Consider the following 14,944-nt stretch of genomic DNA (forward strand, 5'->3'; position numbering starts at 1 on the left):
ACACAATCAGGTGTGGAACAAAATAAATTTATGATTCGCACCAGGATCGAACCCATTAATTGAAAGGCCAGGCCGCTGACAACCAGGCCACACGAGTCTCAAAGAAATTGCTGGAACCTAAGTACCACTGTATACACCTACGGATTTACCTGAGCAGGCTAAATGACTTGCATACCAGCGAGTTTTCCCCCGATTCCCGACTCAGCAGCGGTGGCCCAATTGACAGTTTTTCATTCGAACTCTCCTTTCTGAGTGAATATGATATAAATAATCATCACAAAAACGTGTGGAACAGATATTATCATCAGGACCCAATTCAGGTCTTTCAATTGAAAGGCCAGACCTCTGAGCACTCGCTGATATGCTAGGTAGTTAACATACTCCCTGTTCATTTATGAATTGTGTGGCCTGTTTGTCAGCGGTTTAGTCTTTCAATTGAAAGGACTGGAGTCGATCTGATGAGTCATTATATATATTATATATATATATATATATATATATATATATATATATATATATATATATATATATGATATATAGATATATATTATAAAGGTTTTTGCCACGGAGGAAAAAATGAAAGGCGAGAGAGCCAAGAACTTTCGGTCTAGCACGACCCTTTACTCAGGCACAACAGTTACTGATCATTCACACGAAAAACATAGTAAAAGTAGGCTTAATATCCAAACTGACATTACAAGATTAGCAATAAGGTCGATTTCACTCTAAAGAGACGAGGAAACGCCTGAGGGCAAAATTAGCGATTTTTAGGCTGCCACACCTTGGAGGAGCACACACGTGGTCAACAAATGATTCATTCAGAAAACAATACATTTTGGAAAAAAAATGAGGCATATACGGCTTACTACCTTGAAATTTACAAAAATATTCCCAAAAAATGAGAAAGACGAAAAAAGGATACAAATATATCGAGCAAGAGAGAGAGAGAGAGGGAGAGAGATAATACCTATATACATGTGGGACTAATTGATCAGTAGTTCATTTATTTTAAGGTCCTTCATAAACATTTTACAAATATATGGGTCCAAATGGTACAATCCCAGACTAAGATTTAGGTTGTTTTCATTAGTGATTTGTATAATTGCTGATTCCAGTAAATTTCTTGAAACATAATCATTAAATCTAGCAATTACAGAGGTATCGTCCCAATTTATACAATGAGATTTTTCACTCAGATGGATAAACAGCGCATCTGAAGTCTGGGCTGTTCTAACTGAATACGTACACATAAATTTTTACTTGACTGACCAACGTTTTATATACTTCGTGAACAAGTTATTCATATTCATATATATACATACACACACACATATATAATAATATATATATATATATATATATATATGATATATATATATCATATATATATATATATGATATATATATATATATATATATATATAATCGACTACGAACTTCAACAATACACGACGTCGATAAATTCCATCGGATGATTCACTGAAGTTCAAAGTATCATACATTACTACACATACTCATCGCAGTCGGTACGTGTTGATTCTGTTCACCTAAATCACATGACTTGGTGTTTCTCTCTCAACACCATGGCAATTTGCGCCTTACGCTACAAATCAATAAAGGTTAAAACTGCATCGATGCTGGATGACGTTTTCCCTTGCAGTGGTTCGTTGTACAAGTATGAAACGTGTAGAGACTACAGTGAGCTTTCCTTGAGCGGACCACGGTGGTGATGCAACGAATTGAACGCACTTCTCAGTCGTAGCTCAGCCTGATAACGTATAACGTCCAACGACGCCGTGAAACTTTCACCGTTACAACAGTACTACACTGCACGATGTGATTTGTCTTTCATTACGGACACTATGCATAACTAAACATACTCAACAAAGCAGAAGAAAAAAGGATAGACGGGTTGCTCCATCAGAGCTTTTTGTGCAAATCCGTTAGAGCCAGACAACAAAGGAAACAGAAAACGCGTAGTAAAAGAACCCGTGATTTAGGACATCCTTACGTATTTGCCATTAACAACTCGCCAAAAGAAGGTAAGTTAATAGGGACTTTTTCATTGTTTTCAATTAGAGGAGTGAACTCCTCTATATACCAGGGCCTCAGTGGCGTGGTTGGTTTAGCCTTTGACTGCCACCTCGGTGGCCGCGAGTTCGATTCTCGGGCATTCCACGGAGGGGTCAGCGATGTGTAATTCTGATGATAGAAGTTCATTCTCGACGTGGTGCGGAAGTCACGTAAAGCCGTTGGTCCGGTTACTGAATACTGGTTCCATGCAACGTAAAAAACACCATACAAACTAAATCCTCTCTCTATATAGAAATCCTTGAATTTACACCATTTCAACAGTGCAAAACTACTTGCATAATGAATTCAATATACCGATCATTAGTTAGGCTACTTATAGCGAAAATTTAACCGCCGTCAGCTTCAATGAAATGTTATCCAGAGTGCGAGACCCTTTTTTTTTTTATTATTATTATTATCTACTCCAAAGTGCACTGTGATACCTACGGAAGTCTCATTGGGATGGTGTTATTGTAACATTACGAGAAGCGCGATTCATTCACAATTGCCTTCATCAAAGTATCGTTGTAGTAATTCACGGGTAGTACATGGCATACAGGTTCACTGGTTTTGCCTGAGTTGGTCAAGTGATCACCAAATACGACAGCTATCGTAATAAGTCACTTCTGAATAGCATGTGTTTGTGGTACATTGCATTCATCAAACCTAAGAATGGAATTTAGGCCATAGGCCAAGCACTGGGACCTATGAGGTCCTTCAGCGCTGAAAGGGAAATAGAGATTAGAAAGGTTTGAAAGGTGTAACAGGAGGGAAACCTCGCAGGTGCACAATGAAACAACCGTTAGGAGAGAATGGATAAAAAGATGGAACAGATAATATGAATGTAGGTATAGTAAAAGGAATGAAGGGTTGCTGCGAAGAATCTTCGTGAGTAATGCCTACAGTGCACCGCGTGAGATGCGCTGATGGCACTATCCCTCCACAGTTAATTAAATTTGCTACAGGCAATGGTTGCTCACCTAAAATCTTGTATAGTATAACGATATCCATGTACCGTAATAAATGTTATTCATCACAATTTATGATCCCCGAAAATTTGAAACTCCTCTTCTATGTTTCAGATCTTCAGTTATGGCCGTCAGTTCTACATGGGACGGGAACATCGAATATGTTAAAAAGGTAGGAAAGTTTACCACTTCATCGTTTTAGAAGTCAAGTTTCTCAGCTTTGCATCCGAGGAACGATCAACGTCACAAAAGTTTCTCTCTCTCTCTCTCTCTCTCTCTCTCTCTCTCTCTCTCTCTCTCTCTCTCTCTCTCTCTCTGATAGGTAGATAGATAAATAGACGTGTGGTCATTTCAGTACGTTTGAGGTAATAAAGATTACATCCATATATTCTCACAACTATAGCCTATCCGTAGTGCAACCGGCTCTACATATATACATACACATTATTTTCATTATAATCTGTTAAAGTAACATGGAAAGAAGTGTGTAACACACGTCGCTTGTACCTGCCTTAATCAACGTCATGTCTCAGATCCAAGAAATAGTGGAATTGCGTTTTGGTCGTAAAACCAAAACTCGAGGTGAACGCTTTAAATTAAAAAAAATAAATACGTACAGCGTACGGAGTAATGTTTGAGTATTAAACCACACGTACAGAAAAACAGTTACTGGTAAAAGCGGATTGACTTGGAAGATTTGATTAATGCATCTTAGTGTGGTACTCCTTTGTGAAAGGAAGAGGCTTCTCTGAAGCAGTTTTTATTCAGTTACGAATCGCTTGGAAAATACTCTGTTCAGTCATGTCGACGAAGGTAGAGAGACTAGCGACGCACAAGACTGGCACGTGACTCATGCAGATTCCGCCTCCACTATCCTAACGTACGCTGCCTACTGACTCCCGGTGTCGGATGCACGACATGCAGAACTGCATTAATTTTTATTTTTTATTTGAAGAGCCTAACAAGTAAACTAATCTTTATCATTATTAACAACTGTCTTAGATATCTGTACCTGTGTTAAAAAGTGGTACAGTACTCGTGGCAGTTTGATTTAACTTATTTTACTTACTAGTGTTCAAGTGTGACTAGTGTTTACGTGTGCTTGGCTTATTGTTGAATAAGTTATTGTAGGTTGAAAGTAAGATGGAAAAGGACAGATGCTTGTGAACATAGGTATTATCAGAGTTCCTTTTTACTATTGGATCATGAAGGGTACGTTTATCTTTAATAAAAATGCAATTATTTCAAACCGTACCCGTTCCGTTTATGTAGAGTAACACACACACACTCAAATTGTGCTGAACTTCATATAGAGGTGGCATGGAACATGTTTTTTACTCTACATAAATCCAAACTGCGTGAGCATAAGATAGCCCTTTCTTTGTTATTAACACCCACAAGCGAAGGGTCATCATTCACAAGTTGTGATAAGAAGACATTTTGACGCGGGGGGGGGGGGGGGGGGGGGGGGGGGGGGGGGAGGTTGAATGAATCATGTAACTTGTATCACCTCTGCTATCTGCATCACAAATATTACAAACCGGTATCACTCCTGCTATCTTTATCATCAATATCACAAAGTACAATACGCTTGCGTAAATTTGCTGAGGCCATAAATTAGGAAACATTTAGATAAGAATGGGGAAAAAATGAGAGTGTCAATACGTAATCTGACGTCACAACTCATGGCATGTAAGTAAAACTTTAAAACGATTCAAGTTCTTTCTGACTGAAGTCATTAAAAAACAGCGCATCTTCCTTTATCTAGCCCTGCAATGGTCATACGGGAGGAATTGGAACTCGGAACTGACCAAATATTTCACGAAATATTATTATAATCCTCTCCGAGAATTATAGTTATAAAATGACCTCTGTGCCACGACCGCAGGACAGGAACTGTGGCGGGATCACAAGCCAGAAAAAAAACTAGTGCAAAATCCCCCCCACATATACATAATCAGTCCAGCTTCCAAAATCCACCCTCAATCACACTTTCATCATTACACAACAAATACAGCAGGACAATTGACAAAAAAAAAAACAAAAAAAACATGTACTTACCAATCAATCCAGTCACTCCCAGCTATCCTGTGCTGTTCGCTGGTTGAGGTCACAGAAATACCAACAACACAAAAAATCACAACCCACTACCCAATAACACAACACAACGACCAAGGACTACAACCTAATAACACAACAACCAAGGTCAATAATAACAACAACCACCAAAGAACACAACCACAACTCAACAACAACACAACAACCACCAAGGAACACAACCACAACAACAATCAAGGATCATAACCACAACCTAACAACACAACAACCAAAGAAGGAACACAACCTCACACATAACAACAAAACACAACAAAAGACCACTGCACAAGCAACAACAAAAACAAAAAAGGTAACACACACACCCACTAACAACACCAAGAAATCACAACAACACAGGCACACCAACTCTAAGCAAACAACATTAAACTTAGCAAGAACTAAACAACAACAAAAAACACAAAACTCAACTGATTTAATTCCTCTAATAACTGCTGTCAACACTACTGTCATCAGCTCTCACCAAAGACTCGCTTAAGACTGACTCAAAAACACTCAAAACACAGAACTCTAACAATCAACAGGACCAGCAGACAGCCCAGAACCTACCAACAACCAATTCAGCCATTAACCATCCATACAGCAATTACACCCTCTCTCTCTCTCTCTCTCTCTCTCTCTCTCTCTCTCTCTCTCTCTCTCTCTCTCTCTCTCTCTCTCTCTCTCTCTCTCTCTCTCTCTCACAGACGTTGCAAATGGAACTTCATAACTCCTCCATATTTCCTCCCCTGTTACATTTGACAATGTCTCCTTTCACTCACAACACCCACACTAAATAGCCTTCCGCAACAACCACAGATGCTCAGATGCAGGTCCCCTGGATCTCGTTTGAGGGCCCTCATACACACTCTCAGTTACACACACCGCCATCAACTTCTCCCAGATCACTTCCAGTCAGACTACCATCATTATCTCCCTCACTACTATCCCCCCATAATCCCATTCCACTAATATCATTACCCCTTCTAACTCTTGTCCAAAACATCTCTCGTAACTCTGCCACCAAATCACTTACCTCATTTATTCTACTGCCAAACTCCCGAAGAGACTCATTCATACTGCCAATTACATCCTCACTACCTGATTCCCTTCCCGGTGAAACTTCACTAAACCCTGACAATTCAAACCCTCACACGCTATATGTATCATTACTCCCCCCAAAGTCATCTGTATTACACTGCGTAGCCTTATCCACCATTTTTACCCTTACACTAACCCCTCTATCATGCAGCTTACGCTTCTCCTTTTCATTCCCTTTCCTTACCTTTTTCCGCTTCCTTCCATACTCAACCAACACCAACTGCCGATCTTCCAGACCCATTTGCTCACTGACACTCAGCTCACATTTATTCACTTTCAACCACCCACTCATCACATTCTCCTGAACATACTGCCGCACACTAGAGGACCCACCAAACTGAATCCCCTTTTCACCTAGTTTACCGAACTCCCAGCCTGACTCATCCACTTTCGCCTACACACACTCGCCACGTGACCTTCCATTCCACATTCAACACATTTCGCACGCTGTTCTTTACACATCCTAGCATAATGCCCGTTCTTCCCGCAGTTGCCGCAAACTGTTCATACGGGTACCCCGACATCCACTAGCTATATGCCCTACCTGTCCACGCCTATAACATTTAATATCCCTATCTTTCTTACACTCACTCAACACTCACTCACCAAATGCCCTGTTTGCCCACACCCAAAGCACGCTCCTAACGCCCAACGACATTCATTCTTCCTGTGTCCTGGCTTACCATATCTTAAACACTGATCTCGTTGACAACTAACTGACCTTACTCTTCCAACACTCACACTCCTATCTCTTTTAGGGCTAACTACACTCACATTACTTGCCCTAACACTCCTATCTACCACTCGCTCTGCCATTCGCCTCGGCCCTTCTAAAACTGCCTCCCTATAGCTTTTAAACTCTGGTACCTCAGCTACTTCAGTCCTAACACTTCTACTCTCTTTCATACACCTATCTAACTTGTAATCCTCTACTATTTCCAAAATGTCGTTCTATGTTAACCTTTCATTCGTCCATCGCATTTTCTCCTTACGTTTCAGATTTATAAACTCACATACACTCTCTGGTACAGTCGCCAACAACTTTCGCACTAACTCCTTACACTCATTTATCCCTTCATCCCCAAACTTTTTCCTAGCTAATGTTTCTAACCTACAGACATACATCGACAACGACTCACCAACATTCATTCTTGCCTCCTCAAAATCTTGCTTCTCTTTATATCTAACGCTACTCTTTATCCTCTTTGCCTGTTCTACAATCCTAGCTTTTACACTCTCATACGGCACATTCCCTACACTCATAACACCCCTATACATATTCAACAAAAAATCCCATCAAAAAGTTACCTAACTCTCTTGCCCAGACTCTCTTGTTATCCCCATACTTTGCCTCACAATACCTCTCATATTCCTCAAAAAAGTCCCTTATGTCCCTACTACCATATTCCTCGTATTGTGCACATCGGGGTACCTCTCTCACATACACAGCCTTTCGTACTTCCCGCTCACTCTCACTCTCACTTTCGCTACTTCCATTCTGACCCATCTTTCCCTCTTCCGAATACAGCGAATCCACTCCATACTCACGTCCATACCCCTGGCTACGCTCTTCTTACCCTTCTTCTTTCTACTTACCTGTTTCCATTCACCGCTATCCAAATCACTCTCAGCCCTTTTCCCAATGTATTCTGACCTAGTCTCATCCTGTCCATCACCCTTACTAACCTTCTTTCCCTTAGTCTTCTCCTTTTCCTCAGCCACTTTCTTATTCTTGTCCTCAGGTTTATCGTTGTCCTGTGTCTTCCCTTTCTTTCCCTTACCTATCACAACCGAATCCCCTTCTTCACTCGTACACTCATCCACTCGCATCTTTTCCTTCCTTTACCACTCCTGGCCCGTCAACAAGACCCACTAGGCCTACCTCCTACAAGCTCCCTCTCCCACGAATCCCTTCATCATTTCCTGCATCATCTCTTGCACTGCATTCATCATTACCCCCAATTTTTCATCCATTTTCTCAACCATTCTCTCTTCCGCTCCTTTCACCTCTTCTTTCATTTCCACTTTCGCACTCCTTAACATTCCTCTCATTTCCTCTAACTCCCTCTTCTGCTCCTCACACTACCCTCAACCTCTCATTCTCCACTTCCAGCCTTCCCTTAGCTTCCCTCGCCAACCTCAGCTCCTCCTTCAGCTCTCCATCTCCTTCAACCCTTCCATCCTCACCTTTCTCCATCAATCACACAATTCAATACCCCAATTGCCCTGCAGCTGACTCACCAACAGTCCCTGTTCGGGCGCCAAAAAATAATGTGGCGGGATCACAAGCCAGAAAAAAAACAAGTGCAAAATCCCCCCCACATATACCTAATCAGTCCAGCTGCAAAAATCCACCCTCAATCACACTTTCTTCATTACACAACAAATACAGCAGGACAATTGACAAAAAAAAAAAAAAAAAACACACACACACAAAACACATGTACTTACCAATCAATCCAGTCACTCCCAGCTATCCTGTGCTGTCCGCTGGTTGAGGTCACAGAAATACCAACAACAACACAAAAAATCACAACCCACTACCCAATAACACAACACAACGACCAAGGATTACAACCCAATAACAACACAACAACCAAGGACAACAATAACAACGACCACCAAAGAACACAACCACAACTCAACAACAACACAACAACCACCAAGGAACACAACCACAACAACAATCAAGGATCATAACCACAACCTAACAACACAACAACCAAAGAAGGAACACAACCTCACACATAACAAAACACAACAAAAGACCACTGCACAAACAACAACAAAAACACAAAAAAGGCAACACACACACCCACTAGCAACACCAAGAAATCACAACAACACAGGCACAACAACTCTAAGCAAATAACATCAAACTTAGCAAGAACTAAACAACAACAAAAAACACAAACTCAACTGACTTAATTCCTCCAATAACTGCTGTCAACACTACTGTCACCAGCTCTCACCAAAGACTCGCTTAAGACTGACTCAAAAACACTCAAAACACAGAACTCTAACAATCAACAGGACCAGCTGACAGCCCAGAACCTACCAACAACCAATTCAGCCATTAACCATCCATACAGCAATTGCACCCTCTCTCTCTCTCTCTCTCTCTCTCTCTCTCTCTCTCTCTCTCTCTCTCTCTCTCTCTCACACACACGTTGTCAAATGGAACTTCATAACTCCTCCATAGAACCTGTCTCAAATTTTCAGGAGGGGATATTCGACCAGCAAATGTCTCGCTTTCATTGGCATTTGGCACAGTAGAGTCATCGCAAAACTCAGGATTTTGACGGCAAGAACCTATGAATGGGTCTATGGCCAATCCTCAATCTGCACAATATCGTTTCCTGTTTCCTTGATCTAGAGGGATATGGCCAAGGAGACACTGATGACGTGATACTATGCATTTGTTGATTGGTTAAAATATCCTGCCATTGGGACTGCCAACACTTTTTCATTCTCTGATCTACTAGAGGAGATAAATTCCGATTTGGCAGTACGCATCTTGTGGTTTCTGGGAAGCTGACTTTGCAAGTTGGTCTGCTTCCTCGTTCCCAGCCACCCCAACATGGGAGGGCACCCAACAGAAACATCCATCTTTTCCCCAAAAGCAGCCATCCCAATATATCTAAACTCAGCGGGTTTAAAGAGTTGGTGTCCTTTCTCTAGCTTCCCATAACACCCTATCCAGTAAGATAATGAACAACTATGCGAACAAAACTAACCCTTGTCTCAGCCCATTTGCTACACTAAACCAGACACTTCCCCTATACTACATACTTCTCTCCCATCGTATCCACATTACCGCTGTTGGTTCTATAACAAGTCTTTTAAACACACACACTCTCTCTCTCTCTCTCTCTCTCTCTCTCTCTCTCTCTCTCTCTCTCTCTCTCTCTCTCTCTCGAGGCGAAAACTAATGTCATACCACTCGATTCAACTCCTATCATATGCCCGCCCCCATTATATCCAGACAAGACGTTTCACACCCTATCCTACTACTTGGTCACATTTTTGCCGTCTTTCCATATTGTCTCACTTTAATTCCATCAACGCCATGTGCACCTCATTTTTCAAAGTTTTAATTGATGAATTGCGTTAATTTGAAAAAGATGAAATAGCATGTTTGGAGCTGATATGTTTATGAAAATAATATAAAGATAAAGTAATATCTGATCATTTGGCTGGTATGGGACATTGCAAGGATATGCCTTAGAAGTGCCCTAATATCCAGTGAAGGTGCAAGGGCCCTTTTCAACCAATTGTGTTTGTGTGCATATATTTATAGATGTTTAGTATTTATTTTTATTTATTTTTTTAGTGCCCCCAAAGTATTTTTGTACTTTGTTTCAGAGTTTAATATCTAAGTACCTAGGGAAGAGTCATCTAAAGTAACTGGCTGTTACAACCCTCTCCTTCAAATATATATCACTGAAGTGTATATCTCATACCATGCACATAATGTGTAACGAATTGCATCCCCTCTTGTGTAAACTGTTGAATAGCCTTAATCTTTCTATTCCAGAACAGCTACAGCGCGCCATCGATAAGGAAACATACCTTGTGGTCTTACTACTTTGAAGGAAATGTAGAAAATCCAGAGATATGTATAGAGTCATTAAACTTACAATGCCCTTATGAAAAAGAATGTTGCAGCAGGCTTCATGCCAAGAAACGTTGGCACTGGCAAATTCTTCATAACAATGAATGGTACAACCTTTTAGAGAGTCAATCTGACCGTCTGGAAAGGTCTTTCCAGTTTGTGGACAAAGATGGAGTTGTCATACCCGCAATAAATCCTTTGAAAACAGGAAAGCACGGTTCAGAACTGATTAATCTCCTTGGAACATACAACTGGAAGGCCGATTTCCAACAAATGAAAATATCACAGGTTAATGGGGTAGATATTTTTTATTTACGAAGGCTCTCTACGCCTTCAGCTGGAAAATCTAAAGACAAATATGCAAGTAATTTTAAATGGTTTAGGCAAGAAAATGAAAGCTGGATTGAGTTTGGCCAATGTGTAGATTTGTACTCGGACAGCACACAGTCGACTTTGACCGAATCACCAACCACTTCTCATGCAATTGAGAAGCAGTATCAAAAGAATGAGAGTAGATATATGACTGTTAATGTCTTCCATAACAAAGCAAAACTTAACTTTCTAAAAATGGAGCTAACCTATAAAAAATCCAGGAAAGTCGTTCCAGTTAGGAGACGGCCCGTAAATGATGATGTGGTTTATCCAACAGTGTGGTTTTACCACCCTACGGGCCATGTAGAGATACCAGAAATATGCACCAACACTATTGAAGACAAATGTGCTAAGACAAACGGATGTGGCAGGCTTCATTCTAATGCTGTATGGCAGTGGCAGTTCATGCATGAAGGCATTTGGTACAATTTACCAAGAGTCCAGAAGGTAGCATTTGAAAGGGCTTTTCTGGACGTGTGGGAAGATACTGCAGAGATGCCAGCAGTTAACCCCGAAGTAATGGGTCTCACTGGTGAAGTAATGGTTAAACTCTTAGGAACGAGTAAATGGCTGGCAGAATTTGACAGCATGACAATGACGGAACTAAACCGTCCAGGAACGACTCTCAAAATACGAAGACTGTCGACCCCATCTACAGTCAAGTCTGGAGATGATAATGCTACAAATTTTGTTTGGTTTTTTCAGAAAGATTTTTCTTGGGTAGAGTTTGGGTGTGCTGAAGAAACAAATGTAATGTCTTCTTCAGTTTCGCCTTTATCGTCATCGTACGGCATAGAAAAATGCTATGAATCCCAGAAGTGGGATACAATGGAAGTTTCAGTACCAGATGGTGTTTTTGAATTGAATTTTAACTCAATGAAGCTGAAACACACAAGTACACAGGAGGAGATCAAAGTCAGACGGCGGCCAGAGTGTGCACGATCTGGTGTAAATCATTTCCGAACCAAGAACCAAGTCGAGCTCAGTGCTACAAGCAAAGAATTCGGAGATGTTCGACGTTATCTTTTCCGAAGTCTCAAATTCCCAGAAATAGTGAGCATCAAAAGGGTGCAAAATCCACAACTCTGGGCAGCATTCAAGAACAGGCAAGGTGAAGTATCTTCTGACAGCAGCAGTGATGAGACGCTAAACATTCATACCCTCTTCCATTGGGTAGAGAAAAATTTGGTCGACAAGATCTGTAGCAGCCAATTTGAATGGATACACCAATGTCAAGAAGTAAAGTCACAATGTGAGCAAAATGTTGTTTTTTTCAGAAGGTGAGTAGATACTTCAGTTGCTATATTCTCAAGGTAATGTTGAGTGCTAAGTACTAATTGTTAAGTACATATTAGTAGAGTAAATTTAATTTTACCTGAACCATGTTGAAGGAAAGAAATATTCAAAAGCTAACAATACTTAACCTAGAGGAAAATGCCTTGGGCATTATTCAGCTTCCAACGGTAGTGTGTGACCTTGGATGACCGAGTGTTCATTTAAGTACATTCCTCAACTTATCTTTATCTGATGGGATTTTTTTTGGCACCATTAATATGATTTGGATTTAAAGAGCTTTGTGCAACCTAATTTTTGTTTATTCAAGTTAAGTAAATCTTCCCCCACCCGACTACATTATAATCAAGAGACTGGTCTTCATACAGTAACTTATTTGTGTTCTTAGAGTGTATACCTATCTGGAAAACCTTTCTCCTTTAATCATTCCCACACTAAATCTTAAGAATATTAATTTTCCTTTCGTACACAAAAACTAAATCACTCTATAACTATCATTTTAAATAATTAATTAATACCTGCATACTTCTCAATTCTGCATTCAGTGCAAGTTCGTTCTAATAAATGTCATGTTCATTTTCTGATAGAAGTACAATATATATATATATAATATATATATATATATATATATATAATATATATATATATATATATATATATATATTATAATATAAATTATATATATATTTAATATATATACATTATATATATATATATATATATATATATATATATATTATTATAATATATATATAGTATATTATATATATTATATACTATATATATATATTATATCATAATTATAATATATATATATATATAATATATATATATAATATATTAAATATATTATTATACTATATATATAATATTATATATACTTATATAATATATTATATATATAGACATTATATTATTATATTAATATAATTTATATTATAATATAATTATATATGTATATATATATATATTATATATCATAATTAATTATATTATAGTATATATGATATATATATCAAATTATATATATATATATATATATATATATATACATATATATATATTCATACATTATATTTCCATAATATATATATATAATTATATATACTTAGATATAAGTTATATATAATTATATATAATATATATATATTATTATTATATAATATTATATATAATATATTATATATAATTAATATATATATATAATATATATCAGAGATATATATTATATATATTATATTTCTATATTATACATGATATATATATATATATATATATCTATATTAATTATAATTTTTATTAGATTATACATATATATATACATATAACAATATATATATACATTATATATATATATATATATATATATGATATATATATATATATTATTATATTAGTATAATATATATATATATAGTAATATATAAATATAATATATATAGATTTATATAGATTATATTATATATATTATATATACATATATATCTATATATATATATATTATATATATATATATATATATATATATATATATACATATATATATACTATACATACATACACTACACACACATATCATATATAATATATATCATCATATATATATAGAATATATAAAGATATAATATATATATAATATAGATATAATATATATATACACACACACACACACACACACGTAGTATGTATATGTGTGTGTGTATATATATATATAATATATATATATATACTATATATATACTATACACACACACACACACACACACACGTAAGTATGTATATGTGTGTATATATATATATATATATATATATATATATATATATATGTATGTATGTATGTATTCACGCATACATACATATATACACAATAATAAAAGTATAATTTAGAGCAACTAATGTCATGACCATATGAATTATTACTATATGATTTATTTTGCCCAAGCAGTGCAGAGTTTCACCACACATCATGTCCCTCGCCATCAGTAAGAGACCACAGGCTTCTTGTGTTTAAAGTTCTTGCGGGAAATATAAGGACGTCCACAGATAATTCCCATACTTCCCACCTGGAGTGTAGCACCGAGGTCGATAATGAATATTTACCAGAAAGATTTATGAAGGATGACAAGCGGGATTACTGTTTAGAGTATATTGTAGAGTTGTAGCTGTACACGCTTGGACTATGAATTTTAAAGGGCCTTCGTTGAAAACGGTTAACCATAACTAATGTTTTCAATACTACTGTAACCATACAATAAATGGATTAAAAAAAAAATTTTTTATTTCATCAATTTATAGGTGTTACCCGAGTCCACCATTTGATAAAAAGGTTTCCCAAAAGTACTTCCCATCTACCAATTTACTAAAAGTTTCTCAAGGTAATTTTTTGTCCCCATCTAACTCATCCTCTGAACCTAGCCATCCGCGGGGG

General features: G+C 37.6%; 1 protein-coding gene across 1 annotated transcript; it reads left to right on the forward strand.

Annotated features, from left to right (window-relative positions):
* The first annotated feature begins 1,718 nt into the window (after nt 1–1,718).
* LOC135224624 (uncharacterized) lies at nt 1,719–14,780 on the forward strand. The gene is made up of 4 exons (XM_064263809.1): nt 1,719–2,042; nt 3,156–3,213; nt 10,774–12,503; nt 14,462–14,780. The coding sequence occupies exons 2-4, from the start codon at nt 3,166–3,168 to the stop codon at nt 14,676–14,678; spliced, it is 1,995 nt and encodes a 664-aa protein (XP_064119879.1). The 5' UTR covers nt 1,719–2,042; nt 3,156–3,165; the 3' UTR covers nt 14,679–14,780.
* The last annotated feature ends 164 nt before the right edge of the window (nt 14,781–14,944 follow it).

Source organism: Macrobrachium nipponense, chromosome 12 (genome assembly GCF_015104395.2).
Source record: "Macrobrachium nipponense isolate FS-2020 chromosome 12, ASM1510439v2, whole genome shotgun sequence".
NCBI lineage: Eukaryota > Metazoa > Arthropoda > Malacostraca > Decapoda > Palaemonidae > Macrobrachium > Macrobrachium nipponense.

What these genes read in the sequence shown, in the direction of transcription:
- LOC135224624 (XM_064263809.1), top strand. Translation starts at nt 3,166, where the DNA reads ATGGCCGTCAGTTCTACATGGGACGGGAACATCGAATATGTTAAAAAG. An exon ending in ACATCGAATATGTTAAAAAG is followed by an intron (nt 3,214 to 10,773) that starts GTAGGAAAGTTT and finishes TTTCTATTCCAG; the next exon opens with AACAGCTACAGCGCGCCATC. An exon ending in AATGTTGTTTTTTTCAGAAG is followed by an intron (nt 12,504 to 14,461) that starts GTGAGTAGATAC and finishes TTGCCCAAGCAG; the next exon opens with TGCAGAGTTTCACCACACAT.